General features: G+C 49.1%; 1 protein-coding gene and 1 long non-coding RNA gene across 2 annotated transcripts in view; one reads left to right on the plus strand and one right to left on the minus strand.

Moving 5' to 3' along the window:
• Nucleotides 1–1,497: 1,497 nt before the first annotated feature.
• On the minus strand, nt 1,498–4,125 carry LOC135292570 (uncharacterized). Its single transcript, XR_010354807.1, has 2 exons — nt 4,017–4,125; nt 1,498–1,629 (listed from the first exon to the last, which is right to left on the minus strand). It is a non-coding gene; the product is annotated as an uncharacterized LOC135292570 (long non-coding RNA).
• Nucleotides 4,126–4,320: 195 nt separating this feature from the next.
• Nucleotides 4,321–20,715, plus strand: part of LOC135292503 (hydrocephalus-inducing protein-like) — a 267,908-nt gene continuing 251,513 nt past the window's right edge. The window contains exons 1-8 of the mRNA XM_064406700.1: nt 4,321–4,611; nt 6,327–6,443; nt 7,554–7,676; nt 10,431–10,550; nt 12,895–13,029; nt 14,618–14,817; nt 18,470–18,653; nt 19,734–19,833. Coding sequence (XP_064262770.1) covers nt 6,372–6,443; nt 7,554–7,676; nt 10,431–10,550; nt 12,895–13,029; nt 14,618–14,817; nt 18,470–18,653; nt 19,734–19,833 — 934 coding nt within the window. The 5' untranslated portion in view covers nt 4,321–4,611; nt 6,327–6,371. The remainder of the gene's footprint in view (nt 4,612–6,326; nt 6,444–7,553; nt 7,677–10,430; nt 10,551–12,894; nt 13,030–14,617; nt 14,818–18,469; nt 18,654–19,733; nt 19,834–20,715) is intronic.

The following is a 20,715-nucleotide window of genomic DNA, read 5'->3' on the forward strand; positions in this document are numbered from 1 at the left end:
AGGTTATTCTTTTTCAAAGCAATTGGGTCCATAGAATTGTATTTCCAAGCACTAAACTCAGACCAGCCACAAAGAGCACAAGAGACAAGAAAAGGAATAAAGATTTCTAAGGAGATGGAAATTGAATGCTGAGGTTTTCCCATTATAGAGTTCCATAAATTATCACCTGCCAGCTCCTTGCCTTCACTTGTGTGGCCACCACTGAATACACTCACAGATAAGAAAATGTTTGTCCTCCTGAAAACTGGGACCAGAAGTAGAAAAAGGCTCAGATATCTGAATTAAAAGGCAACATAATGAAAAGAGCTTCCTCATAATAGGAAGATATGATGGACAGCAGGAATGACTGAAGCCAGCAGAGATAAGTCCATGAACTAGTCATGCTACAAAGATTTCTGACAAAACCTCCAATAACCCAAAAGCAATGTTTTGTCGGGCACAGCTGATAGGAAGCCTGTGCATTTAATTCAGTCATTGACAGCAAATGGAGATCAGCTTGAAGCTCCTTTGGTCCACTTCTACTTAATTTTTTTCACCCAGAAAATGAAATTACATCTACTCTTTGGGAAGAAATTACTGCTTTGAGTGGTTCAAGGCAAAGAGTTTCTTTCCATATCCACTTGTAATCAGTCACCAAGAGAAATATTTTCTAAAAAGGTCTCTTCAAAATTTTGGAGTGACTTTCAACATAAATAACTTGGTTATTTTGCTCAAAATGATAAGGGAATTGAATTGGGCTCCCTCAGCTTTCAAAGAAGTGTTTCTTCCTAGTTCTTCACAAAGACGAACAAAACACTTTGTTGCAGCAAACTGAAGGGAGGAAGAGGTTCCTTTCCCCCTGAGCTGCACAATAGGAGACAATTTTGTTGCCAAGAGGCAACAAATACCAGCCAATTTCCAGGTTTTTTTGTGTAAGGGAAAAGCTCTGAGCATCACAGCTGTGGGAGACACAGAGAGGGAGGAGCAGGGATCTGCTGGGGGTTTTTGGGCTGGGGGACAGATGAAAGACATGTTCAAGCAAAACCTGTGAGAGCTCAAGACTCCATCCCTCAGAGGAGAAACTCACTTTGACCCAAATGCCATTCAAATCCAACAAACATTGAGGCATTTCCCGAAACTCTGCTGGGCCATCAGGTACCCCCCAAATCACTCTGTGGGACCAGGGCAGCAGGGCCCTGGCACGGGACAGAGATGCTCCCCTGGGAAGCTGCCTGCATTGCCCGTGGGACTCAAGATCTACTTCTGAAGACCCCAACATCCAAAAAACTTCACACTAAAAGCCTTTAATTTGGGGTTTCACTTCTCCACTTGTCTGTTGTCACTAGGCAGCTGCTCCAGTTCAACACCCTTCTGATGGGTACAAATGTTCTCCTAATTTCCAGCCTAAACAGGAAGTTACTTCCATTCATTCTTCTGTAAGTAGTGGGAGCTTGTACCTGATTTGCTCTTCCTCTCCTAGCGTGCATTTGTGCAGATAAAATGCCTAAGCCAGGAGCATTTCCTTGTTTAAATACTGTCATTTATTCCATTCCCATATAGTTGCACGGATTTAGCACTGGCTCCACACTCAGAATGTTGACAGCACAAAGTCCAGTTCTCACACCAACTCCTCCAAGTTTTGGACCAATTCTGCAAAGAAGGAAATACAGCAAAGAAATTCCAAACAGGAGCCCTAATAAAGATAATAAAATGCCACATGCCTATGTTTGCTGCAGGGAAGAACAGCGCTATTTATTAAATCATTACAAACAATTAAAGCAGCAGAGGGGAGGAAGACAGTGCTATTGTTGGCAGCTCCCCAGTCCTCTGCCCCTGCCATGAATTTCATAAAGCACAAATCTCCCAGCAGAAATCCCTCAGCAATTGATTTCCTCCTCGTGGAACACAGCAGGCACACACCCTGGCTTTCCTGGCCAGAAAAGGAGAATTTGCCTCGTTGTTTTTCCCAGGCATGCAGCTGTGATGTCAAATCCCCCTCCCTGCCCTGCCAGGAGATTCCTCAAGTGACAAGTTTCTGTAGGGTGACAACCCTCTGGAGAGGCACAGAGAGCTTTGTGTCAGTGTAAGGCACCCCCACAAGGGCACATCCCTCATTCAGGCTCCATCTTTGTTCACAAGCAGTTCCCAGCAGAAAATTCGCAGTGATTGCATTTCCCCAGAACAGGTAATTTCGAGCACATTTTTCTCTTGAGCTGTTCTGCCTTTCACAAAAGCAGCGTGCCAGGGATTGCTTTGGAGCATCAGGAAACATAGCAACACCCAACAGCCAAGACCATCCAAAGCCACTTATCAGCACATCTCCTGGACTCACTTGAATGCCCGGGAGAGTCTGAAAAGCCAACTGTTTTCCAAGAAACTTGTTGTTTGTTGTGTAATTGAAAGGTAAATGACAGGAATAACCAGCCCCACACAGGTGCCTCAGGCACGGGAAGGAGCAGGAGGGATCCATCCCTAACTGGCAGAGGTGCAGCTCAAGTGATGCTCACTCACTATTTGGGTTGCTTTTTGTTGCTTTTACATTAACAACGCATCTCCACACCACAACTGTTCTCCCTCCCTGCAGCCACATGGAAAAAATTCAGTGGTTTCTCACCTCTTTCTGTCCTCTCTCTGCCTCAAATAAATTTTTCCCTCATACAACCAGCAAAACAGGGTTTGTTTTCATGCTGGAAATAAGTCCACAAACTCTTGACTGATTTCAATAAGGAGAACATCACTGCAAACCACCCATTACTCAGATGCCCCAAGGCAGCAAGGGAGGGAAATTTGACAACAGAGGTGGCAACACCAGCCGTGGGTAACAGCATCACATTCTGCCTCTCTCACGGATGCTTTTCTTTCCAGTCCAGAAAATTCCCTGTCCTTTTTAGGGCTGTAGAAGGCTGCTGTCTGCCCCACAAAATGAGGAGCAAACCAAGCAGCAATGCTGCAGAACATCTCTGTTCCTATGATATTATTCTGCTGAACCCATAAATTTGCAGAAGAATGGGCACTGCCAACTCCTGATTGCAGAGGAGGGAGTTCGTCACATTCTCCTTGTAAATTAGGATTTATCAGAGATGGAGAATTGATTGCCAAGTAACCTGCAGAGACACAAAACTACTCTGCAGTTTTCTAGGACTCATTGAGCAGTACAAAAAGGTTATTGATGCACTTGGGGAGTGTTTCTGTACAGGATGTGCACCTCCTGACATCCCAGGCAGGGAAAAATTTACTTAACATTTGCAAGGAGAAAGCAATTCTTATTAAAAAAAAAAAAAAAAAAAAGGAAAAAAATAAATAGAAAATCAACTTCATGGCAAAGAGCCTCAGTAAGAGTTTGCAGAATTTGGTGAAAACAGGTCATTTACAAGGAAATAATTTTCATCTGCCTTCAAGTGGAGTTGTGAAGCAGGTGGAGATGGAGATGTCTCAGGCACTGAGTGTGCTCCTTATGGACAAAATGACACTGATATTATCAAGTATCAGAAGTGAAAAACTTCAGTGATAACTCAGCCCTCCAACACAAAACACCTTCTCCCACGCAGTCAGCACTTGTCTGAAATCATTCCCCTTGGCAGGAGGCCCTGCATGGCCTGGCTGCAGCCATCGCGCTGCTCCTACTCCCTCCCAGCATGATCCCAGTATGGTCCCAGTACAGACCAGTCACTCCTACTCCTGGCATCCCCTCTCTGCATTCCGCCCTGTCCCGGCTCCATCTCCGCTCCTCCCGCGGGCTGCGAGGGCTTCGGAAATGGGGGAGGAGGAGGAGGGAGGGAGGAAGAGGTTGAGCGGGAGAGAGGGAACCACGCCGCTCCGGCGCTTCCTGAACCCGCAGCGCCCTCCTGCCAGGGAGCTGTGCAGAGCCACAAGGTCCCCCCGAGCCTCCTCCTCTCCAGGCTGAGCCCCTTTCCCAGCTCGCTCAGCCCCTCCGGCTGTTCCAGCCGGGACAGAACACCAGTGCTACACAGAGAGCAAGGGACAGACCTGACAGAGGTGCCTCTAGCACCACATTTTAGGCTTTCGCTAATACTTACAGAAAGACTCTTCAGAAAGTTATGGCAGTAGTTCAATTGAGAATCTCCTTTGAAAATCACTGCGGCCCTGCCCTGGCCCGGCCCCGGGCCGGAACCCGGCCCAGCCCCGGCCCGAACCCGCCCGGCCCCGCCCAAACCCGCCCGGCCCCGCCGGAACCCGGCCCGGCCCCGCCGGAACCCGGCCTGGCCCCGCCGGAACCCGGCCCGGCCCCGACGTTCGGGCGCCGCGGTTGCCTGGTAACCGCGCGGGCGGCAGCGTCTGTGACAGCGGCGCGGCCTCAGTTGCCCGAGAACGCGGCCCTGGCCGGGTGTGCGCAGCCTGGGCTCGTACAGGCAGCTACACTGGGCGATTCGCCGAGTGAATTGTTCACGGAGCATTGGTCTCTGCGAGTGAGTCCTTTGAATTTGCGGAGCATTGTGCCCCGCTGAGAATTCCGAAACGTGCAGAGCATTGGCCTCTGCAAACAACATCCTGCACGTGCAGAGCATTGGCCTCTGCTAGGAGTCCTCAGTTCGCGGAGCATTGGTCTCTGCAGAGGATTCCTCAACGTGCAGAGCATTGGCCTCTGGAAAAGATCGTGAATTTCCTTTGAAGGTAAAGATTGACTAAAGTTGAACTGTTTGGTTTTGTCTCATGTGCACTCTGAGAGAGAAGGCCAAAGGGAAATACAGGATGGGATAATGCCAGTCTTCTGGTGCAGCAGTTCAGTGGCATGCACAGCTGAGTGGATGAACAATAGTTCGTCTACTGATTGTGCTTTTTTTTTGCACTGAAGAAATGCAACATTTTCTAAATGTACTCATCTATACTTTTTTTTCCCTATAGTGATTGCTTAAACTGCTTCAAGGTGAATGAGTTCTGTTCAAGTTTCCGTGGGTTGTTATCATCTGGTTATTAAAATTATTAGGGAGAGGCCTCTGAATTGAGGTGCAAATGAGGCAATTTGCCAAAGTCAGTAGTCTGGATTTTATGGAACAGTAAATGTGAGGAAGAGAGAGAAGGGAATAGAAAAAGGCGGGGGGGGGGTGAAGGGGGTGGAGATGGGGTTGGGAAGAGGGGGAAGAAAGAGAATGACAGAGACAGATGAAGTAAAAAATATCACCATTCCATGGATCCCATTGGCATACCATAAAATCCTCTTCTGGTCTTCTCTGTGGTGAGGTATTGCAAAATGTAAGATTCCAATGGATTAATGCAGATTTGGGCAAGGTGGGACCTCCCAGGTACCTCCCTGGGGTGGGGCAAGTTTGACTGTCTATTGCTACTTTCAAGTAATATAAAATCTTCAGCACCAGTATATCCTTTGAGTCTGCCATGAATTGGGTTGTGGATTTTCAGATCTGTTGTGTTACTTTGCATGCCCTGCAAAATCATCTGGTGCAAGGGCTCAGGAATGGCTCTGGGGGCACTTTGGGGGTCTTTGATGGACTATGACACCCCCTGCAGCGTCTGTGATGGGAATGTCCCCTGGATGTGGCCTTCTGGGGGTGGGGGGTTTTAGAGCTGAGCCAGTTTGTGTGAGGGAGGATGGGTATCCACTGGCCCTTACCAGAGGTTGCACCACAGTCCCAAAATTCCCTCCTGAGCCTCTGTTGATGGGAGGTTTGTGTGCAAACCTGGCCTCAGCAGAGGAGTCTGTGACTATGACTTGCCCAGCCTGAAGGCAGATAGAACTGATTTTCAGGAGAGCTGCTGGCTTTGGCTTTGTTGTGGATCTATTTTTCTCCCTTGGCCTTGTTCACTTCTCTGGAGACCTGAGCTAATGGGACAATAGTGTCACCTTTATCTTGTCTCAAGTTCCCTTGTGGGGCTGAACTCGCAGTCCCAAGTTCCAGTCAGGAGGCATTTTCAGGGAAGGGTGGGCTTGGGTGCTCTCAGCTTCTTTATAGAGTTTTGTCACAGTGGGCAAAACGTCCTTTATAGCAATATTTAAGCCATGAGCCATAACATTGCAGTCTCTCCCAAGTCCAGTGAGGAGCAGCTGAGAGAGCAGGGGGTGTTTAGCCTAAAGAAGAGGAGGCCCACTCAAGCTGATTTTAAGTAATATTTAAGCTACAGCTTTGTCTGTTCTAAGCATTATTCATGCTCAGCTTTTTAGCTCCAGGTTTCAGTATGATCCATCTTTGAATTGCACAAGGGAGCCATCTAGTCAAATAAAGTCCAGCTAGAGGCCTAACAATACTAGCTACTTATGCCAAACAAGCACTTAGCTACTTTCAAATGATATAAAATGTTTAGCAGCATATATGCGTTGAGTCTGCCATGAATTGGGTTCTGGATTTTCAGAGTTCCATTGTTGCTCCTTCCAGTTTTGCTGAGGCCTTGTCGTTCCTCTGTGACATCCTCCCTTCAGAATGGCTTCTGGATTCCCAAAAAAGACACCAACACCTCGTCTTTTGCTGAGGGAAAGACTGCAGCCTAACACTGTGAGTAGCCACTGGGGCTGTGCTCAGGCTGGCAAGTGCCCTGGTGTCCCTGGTGTCCCTGCCCCTGTTGTCCAGCAGCGCTGGGAAGCTGCAGAGCCCCTGCCCAGCTCTTTGTGCCGTGCTGCTGTTGGTGGGGGCTGTCCTGGTGCAGGAGGGAACACTGTGTGATGTTTCAGGGACAGCCCAGTGCCTTGCCTGGCTGTGCCACGGGAGCCAAGTGAAAGCAATGTGCAGCTGAAGCCCTCAGCATGTGCTTCTGTGCCTGCCCTTTGCCACAGGAATTCCTTCTGTCAGGCTGGGCACTGCCCTGTGCTGCTGTGACCAACCTGCCCTTGGGCACCTGGGCATGTGGGGGGAGAGCTCAAACTGTGCCCAAAGCCTTGAGAGCCACGGCTGGTCCCAGCCAGAAGAGCTCCCAAAGCAGCTGTTCTCTCTGAGCTCCTGGGTGGGCACAGCTCCAGCCCTGCAGGCAGCACTGCAGTCAGGGCCACCAAGGTGCCTTGCTGTCTGGAGCTCACTTGGCTGAAGGTGCCCCAGTGCTGAGGCTCTGCCAAGGAGATGCCTCTGTTTTCTTCTCTGGAGGGCTCTGTCAGCCCAGACAGAGGAAACAAATGCTCATTAACAGAGAGAGCTAAAACTTGGACACATTCCTGTGCACCTCCCTCTTGGTACATCTTTTCTTTCTTTCTTCTCTTGGACTCAGCCAGCAGTGCTGTCTCCTGCTGTGAGTTGTGAGTGTTGTGCAGGGATGGAGTTGGGGCAGTTCTGAGAGCTCCTCCCCACTCTCTGTAAAGGTCACTGCCTCAATCCTATGAAACATAAGAGGAAACAAATGGCCAAAGAGCAGAAATCCCCAAACATGTCACATCAGATCACAGAGAGACTAATGGGCCACAGCCATGTGGTTGGAGTATGTGTATTGCACCCTGTATTATTTATTCTAGCTATTGCATTTCAGCAAGTAACTTCCAGGGCTTCCAGAACTATCCTAGTGACTGTGATCACAAATTATTTGCCAGTGCCACTTGCTCAAGAAATGCCTTTCTGAACAAGCACATCTCTGAGCTTCTTGCTGATATTGTTTTTTTTTTTATTTGTTTTGCCTTTCAGCTGCTTCCCTCTAAGTTCCAGCAGGAGAAGTTTGCCAAGATGAAGAAGAAGGAGGCCAGCACTGGGGGGAGTATTCTGCCCAGAATTGGCCCGTGGATAGACCTGAGCAAGACTGGTCCAAAGGTAGCCTTTTCCTGCTCTTTTCCTTTCTGCTTGATGGCAAGTTTGAAGAGGGTGTGTGCTTGTGACAGGCTTGCCTCCAGCAAAACACCTCCGTGTCCAGGTGCTGTTGTCATTGCAAGCTGCTGGCAGTGGTGGACTGGGAGTCCTGATGTGCACTGAGGCAACACAAATAACCTCTGCTGCAGCTGCTGGGCTGTGCTGGAGTGTGGCTGCCATTGCTAAAACAATGGGGGAAGGCTGGGGACACAAAGGCACAGCATTGCCATGTGCCATTCCCCTGCTGAAGGAGCCACCTCTTGCTTTGGTGTGGTCACCATCAAACGCTCGGGGTCACAGGATTCCCTCCACAGTGGCAGCGTTGGCCTTGGAAGGCCGAGGACCTGCAGGAATTCCTTCAGATTTAACAAAACCAACTGCATTCCTGCTTTGGGTTGGAACAATGTGTTGGACCCTGGTGGGGTGTTAGATTTTGCAGGCTGCCAGATGTGCAGGGGACTCGGCCTGGGCAGAGGGGTGTGGATGGATGTGCTTTCTGTGGATCAGTGCCTACTTAGAGGTGTGTTTCAAGCTGCTTTTATGGCAGGACTGGCTCAGTAGAAAGCACAGTCCAAAAGGGTAGGTGACCAAGGTGGGCTGTTGTTATGAATGAGGTCCTATATGTCTAATTTAATAAACCACAAAATTAGAATTTAGCAGCAATTTTAATTGAGCAGCAATTTTATATAAAATTATGTAATCAAATGTAATCAAATAGATACAAAATAATTTGGCAGTGGTTAGGATAAAGCACAAGCAAAACTGATTGGGGTACAATCAGGGTATGGGGGGGTTTCTCACCCTGCCTCCCGTACAAAAGAGAAAAGAACCCAAACACAACTTATATACTGTATGCTAATACATGTTCATCAACAATTTTATGTAAATCTCCTCCTATTTTCAATTCTTGAAATCTATATCATTGTACTGCACAGTGCATGCTCAGCTTGTTTCCAAGGGGTCTTTTGGCTTTTCACTGGTTGCTTCCGACGAAGGCTTCTCCTCATCGTCACTGTCCTTTGAACAACCCCACAGGCTGCACATGCGTCCCAGGTCTTGTGTTATAGAAGCCAGCATTATATTCCAAAAATAAGCTATATTATTTCATAAACACCTAGAATCATCCTAATTTTGTCCATTTCAAGGCCAATTCTTTAATTATCCCGAGGCCTATTCCGTTTTGGGATTTTACTTATCTCACACTACATCCTGTCTCCTATTTTCTCATGAACATCTGAAAACATCTGTTTTGTGACACTAATTACATATCCTTTTCCTCTAGGACTTTTTAACATATATTTTCTAAAATATCGATATAGTTCCAATTGTTAGCACGAATCCCATTCATTTATCACACTGTTGAGCAGTGAATTGGCAGCAAGAGACATTGAACACACTGGTTAAGGATTGCCTTGGAGAGGGGCGTTGGGAACACCTCAGGGAAGGGCACAAGTGGGGGACAGTGTGCTGCAGGCACTCCCTTCAGCAGGCTGTGTCTGCCCTGGAGTCACACAGGAGAGCTGCTGGTGTCTCTGCAGTGACAGCAGTGTGGCTGCAGAAGGGGAGAATTTTCTCCAAGTAATGTCTCTGCTCCAGAAGCATTTGCTGCTGTTGTGTCATTCCAGACATGCCTCTACAATGGTATCAAGTAAGGTAGCAATAATGACAAGAAAGCACCTATTTAAAGCTCATGGAAAAAGGAGATACCAACTCTACTTTTACCCAAGTTGCTGAGAAAATAACTGAACCTTATCCTCATTCAGCATTCACTTCATTTGTCTTTTTCCTAACTTCTGTGTTACTTTATTTTTGCCTTTTCCTCTGTTAGAAATGCACTCACTTTTAAATACAATGAAAGGGGACAAAATCATTGAAGCAAAAGGAAACTGTTTACTAGTAAGGACTCAGCTGAGCTGGGCGTGTCTCCCTCCCCCTGGAGATGAACAAACACACCCTCTGAGAAAATGGCAATCTTTCTATCCCCTTTATACCCGGTGAGGGCTGTTCTGTCCCCTTTCCCTTTGGATGGGTACTTGGGAACTTCCATTCCCTCCAAACGCCAGTTTTTCTGTCCCCTCCCCTCTCACCCTGCTTCCTTTTGGTCAGGTCTTCAACCCTGTTCCTCTCACAGCAACACCCAAGAAACCAACCTGAACAAATCCAAACCCCAAACAACACAGAGAATCAACAACTTTCATTCTTTAACTTGATAACCTTTTGGCTTCAGCCAAATATCACCTCATCTCTCACACCTCCTCTGCTACTGGTGCCTAAGTTCTAGATCAAAAAAGGTATTTGCAGTTGTGTGGGCCTTGGTTTCCCTGTGTCAGAGTGAAGGACATCGCAAAATCGTTTCCCATGGAGTCTGATGTAAATGTATGGGTTTTACTTACTCCATGAGTGCTCAGGCAGTGCCCCAGAGCTCTGTGACCGCATGGGCACAGGGCTGTGCTTAAGGTAAGTGCTGCCTGGCATTGTGGAGAATGAAAGCTGGAGAAATACATGTCAAAAGAGCAGCTTGGCTCAAGCCTGCTCTGTGTGGCCAGCAGCTCTCCATCAGCTCCGAGCAGAGGTGGGTGAGCCACTCTTTGCCCAGTGTGGGCTGGGCAGATGTGCTCCCCCCAGAGTCTGCACTTCACTGGGGTCAGTGTAAGATTGTCCTTCATGAGCCTTCCTCCCAGCAGCTGAAGCTGTCCCTGCTCTCTCTCGCCTCTCCAGCTGCCGTCAGCTCCCCCAAAGCAGAACTTGGTGCAGATTTCCCCACCAGAGGTGATATTTCAGAACTTCAACACTCATGATGTCTCTGAAATGACAGTGTCTCTCATGAATGTGGACAAGGTAAGTGCTGGGATATGGAGCTTTATCGGTTTCTCTGGGTCGGGATTGAAGGCACTCGAGATGGTAGTTCACGTTCAGACTCAGGTGTTTATTATTTCTTATCAGTAAAACAGTCTCACAACCATGAGTTCGGCAGCTTGTCATTAGCAAGGCACAAAATGGCTAACAATCTCTTCTTACAAAGTCTTTTAAGACTAAGCTATCCAATTCAGAAAGGACACCTGGATTATTTTCCCTTTTAAGCCAATAACTGATCCCTGGAAGCATGCAATGCGGACTTTTCTGCCCAATTACACAATGCCACCCAAACCCATGAAGAAGAAGGAAGAAGATGCATGAAGAAGAAATTCAGGATGACACTCTGTGCCCTCCATCTTGCTTCTATCCACAGAAATCCCAAAACCTAAATTTCTCAGCAAGTGATACACCTACACTACTCTCTCTAATCTATTTCACGCTTTTGTGGATTCTAGCCTATATTGATGTCTAGGAAAGTTTCTCCATAAATGAGGGTCAAAGTCAGTGCTCCCCTGGGGGTCAGGACAGCCCAGAGCAGACAGAGAAATATTCCCAGTGCCCTGGCCTAGGTTTCTACAGAGCTTTAACACTGTGCTGGAAGAGGAGAGAGCTGTAATTCCCGAAGTGTACAGCAAAGCAGGGTATCTGCTGCAGCACGTCCAGAAGAAAATGTCTCAGCACCTTTGTTCTGCAAGATGGTGGAAAGCTTCCTGTGCTGGGAATTCTCCCCTGACTTTGGCCATGTGTTGACGGTATCTGTCCCAAAGGAGGTGCCTTCTCTTGAAAGCTCTGGATTGGTAGGAGTGTTGAGGCCTGTACAGTTCTTATCTGCTCTCGTGCTTTGCCTTGAGTGTTTACCACATCCTGTGTCTCCTTGGTTAATCTTGGCTCCTCTGCCTCTCTCAGCCTGTTGGGCTCCCTTTGTGCAGCTCACAGTCAAAGCTCAGGGGCTGAGTCTTCTGCACTTTATGCTGGAATAACTTTTCATTAATGGCATTGGCACTGCAGGAGGTGTGTTCTGAAGCAGCCCTGGAATCAGAGTGACGTAGCAGAAGCAGAGGGAGCCCTTTAGGTGCCACTTGAGGCTCCTGCTAAGCTTCATCCAGCTCTGCTCAGCTTTTCCAAAAGCAACACTGTGCTCTGCTTTCCCTTTGGAGAACCACAGCACATCCAAAGCCATGTGCTCCTGGAGGTTTTCACCTTCACTTGTAGAAATTGTGGTTGTTTTGCAGTTTGCCAAGAGAGCTTTGAGGGGAAAAGTTGAAAAATGTCAGCAGTTGTGTTCCGCTGTAAAGAGGAAAACGGAGACCATTGGAATTTCAGTCAGGGAAAACATTTTCTAAAAAGAGGCTTGTGCCAAGAGTGGGCTGGTGAGAAGAGACAGGAGGGAGTCAAAGTCATCTGGTTTAGACTTGTTGAGAGCATTTTGGTGCTCATTGGTTGGTGATATCTGTGTGCTAGAAAATGCTTGTTTGCTGTGTCTGTGTATCCCAGAGGGCAGAACCTGGCATGATGGCTGCAGGCAGGAATGCCCAGCAGCCCAGCTTGCCTGCACAGGCAGCAAGAATCCCTGGAGAGCCAAAATTGCCTTTCAGTATTGGAACCACACTGCTGGTCCTGTTTCTCCAGGCAGAAAATGCCTTTGAAGCCCATAGTGATAGGCACAGCCTGTCTGTGTTTCTGTCACTTTTGACAAGCTGCTTGCTCTCATGGTTTTATGACTCTTCCTTGCTGCTTTACTGCCCATTTAAATTCTCTTTGCCATCTCCTTGTTTTAGGGGTTGTCCTGCTGTGTTCCTTCTTTGGCTTTTCAGGTTTGCTTTTATTCCCAGTAAGGCCACAGTGTTTGGTCTCCTTTCTTGCTGGTCTGCCTGCATGACTGTATCCCCAGAACATCCCTACCCAAACCTGATGTACTAGAAGGGAATTTCTTCCTTCCCCAAGGACAATGTGCTGGTTTGCTTTCAGGGAGCACATTCCCCCTCTGGAACACGACTGCATGGCTGTGTGCTGGCAGGAGCCAGCAGGTTTTTTGGCCTTGTTGAATGTGCAGATGACTTGGTTCAGGTGCTCTGTCTCCATCCTGCTGCTGCTGACCTGCTTGGCCCTTCCTTCCCACCAGGCACCGCCCTACTGGGCCTGGTCAGAATGCTGGAGCCAGACAGAAGGAATTTGAGTTCACCCTCATGAATTGTGTGCCTGTACATGCACAGCTGAAAGTGCTTTGGAAAAGGGGTCAAGGAGGGATGACACCAGGGCATGGACAGGTCTCCTCTCATCCTGTTTCCACAAGTGACAAAATCATTGTTTCATGTCTTTGCTGCAGTTTCCTCATGTGGTGAAGGTCTCCATGGAGAGATCACCTTACTTCCAGGTCATGGGCTCCAACGATGCCTACCGTCTCCTGGTGCCGGCCGTGTCTGTCCCTGTGCGCATCCGCTTCAGCCCCGGCGAGAACAAGGTGAGCCTGGAGGAGCCAAAACACAGAATGCTCTCCAAAGCCACTGTTTTCCCTGCACTCTGGGTGCAGCCCATTCCATGCTGGGAGCTTGGCTCCAGGCCGTGGGCAGGCAGCCTGCAGCCAGTCCCAGCTTGGCACGGGCTGCCAGGCACTGCAGCCAGGCCTGACAGGCTCTGCTTCCCCTCCCTGCACATCCCTGAGCATTGCCAAGGGAAGATGCCCAGGGAACAGGATGAAAATGACAGAGGGCTGTTGATAGATGTTGGGCCATCTCTAGGTACAGTGGAAGGGGTTTCATGATGATGGAAAACACTGGAGGAACAAAGAGGTCAGAGAACTTTCCTCCTTCCTGCCTGGCAAGAGCTTCCCTGCCTCTCCCTGGGTTGGAGCAAGGACGGTGCTTTTTCCCAGCCTCTGCTCTGCAGCCTTGCAGCTGTGCTGTGCCAGAGCACAAGTGAGCATGGTGCAGCTGCAGGGCCAGGGCAGAGGATGTGCTGTGCCCGTGAGCCCGGCCTGGCACAGGCACAGGCACACTGTTGCCAGGTTTTTAGAAGGTTTTGGTGGGTTTGTAGAAGGTTTTTGGTGGGTTTTTAGAAGGTTTTTGGCGGGTTTTCTGAATATTTTGCCAAGTTTTTAGAAGGTTTTTGCCAGGTTCTTTGAATATTTTCCCGGGTTTTTTTTTTTGCTGGGTGCCCTTGGTCAGCAGGAGGTTGCTGAGCTGCAGGGACTTGGACAGCTGCCTGCAGGAGCTGGTGTAGGGCAGGTGCAAGCTGCAGGCAGAGCTGTGAGCCCAGAGCCCGTGGCAGTGACGCTGCTGTGCCTCTGTCTTCATGCCTGTCCCTGTGCTTGCTCTGTCAGCTGGCACCCATTGCGTGCCAAAGGTGCTTTTGCCTGGAGGTTTGAACAGCAGTGCTGAGACCCTGGCAGGTCTGATCTCAGTGCTGGGATCTGGGGGGTCAGTGTTGTGATCTGGGGGCTTGTTCACCCAGAAGGGTTGAGGACATGGCATGGAAGGGAGGAAGCCTTGCAGGGAAACAAAGAGAGGCTCTTTCCAGCAGCATCCTGCTGCCTCTTAGCACTGTTCTCCTCCTGACTTGGTTGGAGAGGCAAAGTTGGAGGGGAGTTCTGAGGCAGCTGATGTTTCTACACCAGGCCAGAGGTGCAGGAGCTCTTTGGGTGCAGCTGTTTTCTCATCTTTTTTTTGCTGCTTCGAGTCAGTTGAACACTTTGTCCTATTCTCAAACAGTGGGAATATAGAAAGCTAAAAAGGAATGTCCTGTGTTCCCTAGCTCCATGTTCCTTAGAAGGGACTTAGGAATTCTTTAACATCATTAAAATGTAGAGTAAAAATGATGGTGGCCTAGGGCAGTTCTCTGGATGACCAAGTGACACGAGAGCTTAATGCCACTGAGACAGGTTTTGCAAAGTGCGCTAGTGCCTCTAAAATGTGACATATCAGTAGAGCTTAGTGTTCATTTAGGGTGGGATAGGTAAATTGATGCCCTTGAAGGGTTATAGGAAATGGTTTTTCTTCTGCCATGGGAACGGCACTAAATGCCCTGTGCTGAGGCAGTTTCTTTTCCTGCAGGATTATTCCCACAAGCTGGTCTGTGTCACTGAAAGGGAAAGGATAGTGGTGCCAATTCGGGCCATTGCTGCCCGAGCTATCCTGGACTTCCCTGACCAGCTGGACTTCTCCACATGTCCAGTGAAGTGCAGCACGCAGAAGACTCTGCTGCTCCGCAACACCGGGAACCTGGAAGCTCGTTTCCAGCTGAGCACCCAGAGGTGAGGATCTGTCCTTGTGCAAAACACCTTTGGGTGATAACAGGGCTGGGAAAGAGCAACAAAAGGAGCCTGAGCATCCCTGCAGCCCTGGCTGGAAGGGAGCAGGATGGATGGCAGCTGCTCTTGCCTTCAGTGTTCTGAGCAGGATGCAGCCTTTGAGCTTTCTCTGTCCCAGCTTTCCTGGAGGCTGCTGCAACATGTTGGCAGCTGGCTTGCACCCTGCTGAGCAGAAGCAGCTCCTGAAATGCTTTCTCAGCACTGTCAGCCAAACAGAGCCATTCTCTGGGAGGCCACAGGCACGTGGCTTTGCAGGGGTCCCTGCATCAGATGCCCAACATGAGCTGTGCTGCAGGCAGCCAGTGCAGTCCTGTTCCTGAAGCTGATCTGCTTTCCCTTGTCAGCTGAGGGCATCAGTCACCTCTTGTGTTCCATGATGAACCTTTGAAAGCCAGTTTAAAATTTCAAACAGATGATTTAAATCTCTGAATAAGGTTGTGCCCCCTTTTCATTGAGATTTCTTTTTGAATACTCTGAAGTTCCTGTGTTTCTGCTGGTTTTTTTCATTTTGGTTTAAGTGTTTGCCAAAAGATCATGAATTCTTCCTTGGGAACTTTCATGAAGGTCGAGCTCCTCTAATGCCTATCAATATACCACATGCCCATGGGTACTTGCAGAGGTGTGTAGGAAATATGAGACATTTAGTGAATATTTGAAAATCAATTGGGCTGATTTAGAAGAGAAAAGTATAGAATAACTTTTGGAGGGGAGCTCTGGCAATCATCTGAGCAGACACACTGCTCAAAGCAAGAGCAGTGTCTGGGGATTGCCAGGTGTCATTGGGAGATCTGGACCTGCCTTTAGATGCCATGCAAGGAAACAAACATCCAAAGGGCCCTAGTTAAAAAGCAGAAGAAAATAACCTATTGAAACCCTCTCCATACCTTATCTTTTCTGCCTGTCAGTAGTGCGGTATTGCCTGTCAGGGTGCAGTAGTGATTCATTGAAAGGGTAGATCTAACAGGATGAGAACTATCTTAAGGAACAGCTCACAATTCACAGATGAAAGGCCAAAAATTTAGCTGCCAGCCCCATCTATTGGCACTGGTATTTTCATTTGGTTATTCCAATGTCAGGGATGTCTCCTTCACAGCTCTTCTATCTGTGGGCTCAGGGAACAGCTTAGTGATGTTGGCTGAAATTCAGAGGAGTTAAGTTCAGCTGTAGAGCTTGTGTCCTTGGGTCTTGGGGAGCCAGGTCTGTGTGAGAGATGACTGCTACAGCAGGAACAGAGGAGTCTGGTGGGTACAGCCCAGGGTGGGATGTAGGAGATGCAGGGGCTGATTTGCACTTGGTTTTTCAGTCCTGAAAACTGAGTGCTGAACTTGGCTGGATCCTCTTCTCCTGATAATTTGAAAAGAAGAAGATCCCTTCTTTCTCAGGCAAGCCCTGAAGTCTCCCCCAGGAGTGTTATTGCCATCCTGCCATCTGAGGGCAGGAGCATGTAACATGGGGCAGCAGTGGGAATGGAATGGAATGGAATGGAATGGAATGGGATGGAATGGGATGGAATGGGATGGAATGGAATGGAATGGAATGGAATGGAATGGAATGGAATGGAATGGAATGGAATGGAATGGAATGGAATGGAATGGAATGGAATGTAGTGCTGAAGTGTGGCCAGGGATTCCCTTAACTGGCAGCTTCTCTGTTCCAGTGAAATTTTTGGCAGAAGAATAAGAACAAAATGCTGTGCCTTGCCCAGAGCAGACACTGATCCCCCCGAGCCCCAGCAGAGAGCTGCAGCAGCCCTGGCATCAGCCCTGGAGCACATGCAGGAGCTCTGGGGCTGCTGGGGCCTGTCTTTCCACCCCTCTCTCCAAAGCCTCACATCCAGCACATAAGCACTGCTGTCCTAAGGCTTCTCCCTCAGCCAGCAGGGATGTTCTCACCAGGGGTAATGGGAACTGGTCAGGCCCATCATTGCAGCAATAGGTCCTTCATGAGCTGAACCTGAAGCAAGTTCATCACTGCTGACATGAACAAAGTTCAGCTTGGCAGATGTTCTCTTTATTTTTGTGTGTGATGCATTCATCACCAAAGTCCCCAGAAGACACTTGGAAGTGACAGATTGAGCAGCAGCAAAGCACCAAGGCCAGGAACTTTTGTTTCCTCAGTGGGGCTGTACAAAAGCACAAAGGCCAGCAGCTGCTGGGCAGAAGCACATTTCCCCTGAGCTCTCCCTGAGCATCAAAGCAGAGAGTCTTGTGTTTGTCAGGCAAGAGCTGTTCACCTGGTGACCAATCCTGATTGCTGCTGTTAAATCCAAAGTGCACCAACACATCTGCATAATTATTTCCAACACATTGCACAGAGTTTCTCTGCTGGGCCAAGTAAACAGTTACCAGCGTGGGTGACAACCCACAGTCCCAGACTGCATTGCTGGTAAATACAGAGAAACCTCCTGTTCTGCTTCCTTGATGTGCTCCTGTTCATGGTGCTTCATTGAGCTGGGATTGGATCCTTCAGACTGGAAATGGCATCCTCCTTTTGGGTTTCCATGTCACTGTATTGCTCTAATGTGCATTTGCACTCTTTCAGAGTTTTGACTGCTCCCTTTCTTAGCGTAGCTTTCATTGAAGTACTGCTAAAATGTGCCCTTTTTAGGCTCAATCAGGATGTTTTCAAGGTAAAACACACCAAAGAACCACACTGCAAATTCAACAGTTATTATTCCTTGGTCTGTAAAAAAGGATTAATACAACATCACTTTCCAACATCACACATATAGTATTCATTTTACTATTTGCAAAAAGCCAATAATATAATGGGCATTTTTCACAGTGCTGATAACATGGAGCTGCAACCCAGCTCTGTCTCCCCTTCCCAGGGAAGTCCTGCTCCATAATCTTTATCTGCCTCCCCCAGCAGCTCAGTGGGAGGAAAAGCCACTTGAAGTGGCTGGTGGATTCTCCCTCAGTTTTGGCAGAGGCTTTGAGCCAGGAGGTTCTCTGGAGGCCTGCTGGCTTTGGAAAGCCCCCCTGAGCTTGCAAGTGTGGAGTAAAAGTCCCTGCAGTGCCAGTGAACAGCAAGTTATCCTGTGATCCCTCTGAGACCCCAAGAGCTTGGGGTCAGCCCTTGCTGGGGAGCGGCTGCTTGTGAGAAATAGCCACTCACTTTTCCTAAGTTTAGAAAGGTTGATTAAACCTTATCAAAAATACAACAGAAGACTGGATAGAGAAGATGTTACGGAAGGATTTTCCCCAGGTGTGCTCACCCACACAATGGAGGTTTTGCCTTTTAACCCTTTAGCCTCTCCCAAAATTCTGACCATTGACCCCTTCTTCACTGTCCTGTGGTGGAGTTCACTTCCTCCAATCTTGATTGGAGGTCAGATGTCACCATGGTGACAAGCCGACCCTCCCAAATACCCCAACCCCGGCTGTCCCTTGATAACAACTCAGGGGGTAAAAAACCTTTTCTTAACCTATAGACAGGGTATTTGTCTGTTAATGGTGAGAGTCAGTCGTGGCATTGCTCATCTGTCACACTGCTGCTCCTCCCCAGGTGCTTTGCTCTCCTGCACTCCCACTTCTCTCTGCAAATCTGTGGCTTATTAAACGACCTGCTGGCTTTGTCTCTCCTCTGGCTGCAGGCAGAGTCTTTTTGGGCAGTCACAGAGAGAGCTGCAGCAACAAAAATTAATGGAGGAGAAAGAAACAGGGAAGGAGAAGGGCTCTTGTGAAGATCGTGCTGCCAGCCTGAGAGCCTCGGGGGAGATGGCAAAGGTGCACCAAGACCCCATGTTCTCTGATGACGTTTCTGTCATTGAGCCAATGGTAAGTGATAGCTGAGAACCTCATTTTCCTCCTCTTCCTCCTCTCCTTCTTTCTCCTCCCACCCACTGCAACCCTGGCTGAGGTCACTGGGCAGATCCTCAGCTGGTCCCACATGCTGGGAGGGAGGGAATTGAGTTTCTGGTGCAGCTGCAGAGCTCACCTAAAAATGCTAAAATGCTCAAAGCATTTCTGGCCTGGAGGGTCAAGGCAGGGCTGGGAGCCTGACAAAGCCGAGCTCTGCTGCCAGGGCTGGAGCTCAGGGCACTCCGTGCGTGTCCTTGCAGTGTCACAGGGAGCAGTTCTTGTAGGCAGGGGCTGCCCCCACACGTGGGGCTCAGCAGAGGCTGTTGCAGCACTGCCAGCTCACACACTGACCTGAAGCTGGCAATGGCTGGCTGGGAAAAGGAGGCCAAACTCAGCCCAAGGTTGATCCCAGAAATGCCAATGGCCTCCTGTAACCACGCCTTGCACTATTTCTGAGTCTGCCTTCCAGTGCCATCTGAGAGCCTGGACACAAGGCTGGAAGGTTTCACTGGGCCTTTTGAGTTCTCCTGCACACAGGGACAGAAAACCTTTTCCTTTTCTGTTTGTGCAAGCAAACTGCCACGTGCTGCCATCAGCCAGAGCCTTGATTCTGAGCACTGGCATTGTGAGAGATGATGAATGCCTGGTGTGTGCACAGTGCAAAATCCCTTCTCCCCTTGGAGTAAAGCCCAGAATAATCCCAACCTCTGCTTTCTTTCAAAACAGGTTAAACTAATATTTTTATTTCTGGGGGAGGGGATCATGATCTCTCCTTGTGAAGAGCCACCAGTGCACATTGGCAGTTACATCCCACTGCAGCTGACAGCAGCATGATGTGAGCAAGAGCTTGTGTCAGAGCAGTAGGAAATTGTGGAGAGTGGCAGCTGACCAGCATTGAGAGCTTCCAGCACTGTGTTGAGCTGCCTTTGCAGGGTTTCCTTGGGCTCCTTGTGTTGTTCACTCATCACTGATGCTCTAAACAAAGGCTGACAGGACTATGGTTGAAAACAAGAAATGTGAAGTTTGAAGAGAAATGTTTTGCTGTTTCTGTTTTAGGAGGGAGAAATCGAGCCGGATGGTTTGGCCAAAATCAAGATGACTTTCAAACCCCTGGAAGCAGTGGAGTATCAAAGTGTGGCTTATTGCAGCATCTCAGGTGCAGCTCCTTTGCCCTGCTTCTCTCCCCCTCAGTGCAGCCATGGTGCAAGCCTGAGCCCACTGGGCTGCCCTGGCAGTGCTGGGAAGAGTCCCTGGCCAGCAGGGCAGTGCTGGCACATCCCCAGTGGCCCTGCAGCTCCCAGGGAGTGTCCTGTGCAAGGCCAGGGCTCAGAGTGCTGTGTCTGGGTTCCTGATCCCAGCACAGCCCACCCAGGCGGGGAGAGGTTTTCATGCCATGCCTTTGCTGGCATTTCCTCAGAGGCCAGAGAGCTGCAGAGCAGAGCAGCTTTAGTGAACAAGCACTAAGCCCCTGCAGGCCCCTGGCCTCCAGGATGGCTCCATTGGACATGGATCCATCATCAGGTGGCAGGAGCTGGGTTAGAAATGTGCTCCCTGAGCCTGGATCAGCTCCACTGGCCAGACAGCACCAGAGCAGAGGGGGCTGAGCCCCACTGAGCCCAGGCTGTTGGTAGAAGGAGCAGCCTTGGCCAGCAGCTGCTTCTCTCCCTGTGTGGGAGCTGTCACCTTGCAGCTCTCAGTCTGTGGAAACAGAGCCAGTGCTGAGGGTCAGAAGGTGAGGACTTGGGCAACAAAGTCCTGTGCTGCTGGGCCAGGTAGTTTGGTAATTGCCAAGCTCTGGATGAGCTTTGTGCCTTCACTGAATGGATTTCCAAGCTCCTCTAGGTGCATGGGAAGGAAAGCACAGAATCACAGTATGTTAAGGATGGAATGGACCTTAAAGGCCTCTGGGCAGGGACACCTCCCCCTAGAACAGGTAGCTGCAAGCCCCATCCAGCCTGGCTTTGAACTCTTTCAGGACTAGAACCTCCACAATGCCCCTGGGGAACCTGCTCCAGTGTCTCACCACCCTCACAGGAAA

This window comes from Passer domesticus, unplaced genomic scaffold (genome assembly GCF_036417665.1).
Source record: "Passer domesticus isolate bPasDom1 unplaced genomic scaffold, bPasDom1.hap1 HAP1_SCAFFOLD_37, whole genome shotgun sequence".
NCBI lineage: Eukaryota > Metazoa > Chordata > Aves > Passeriformes > Passeridae > Passer > Passer domesticus.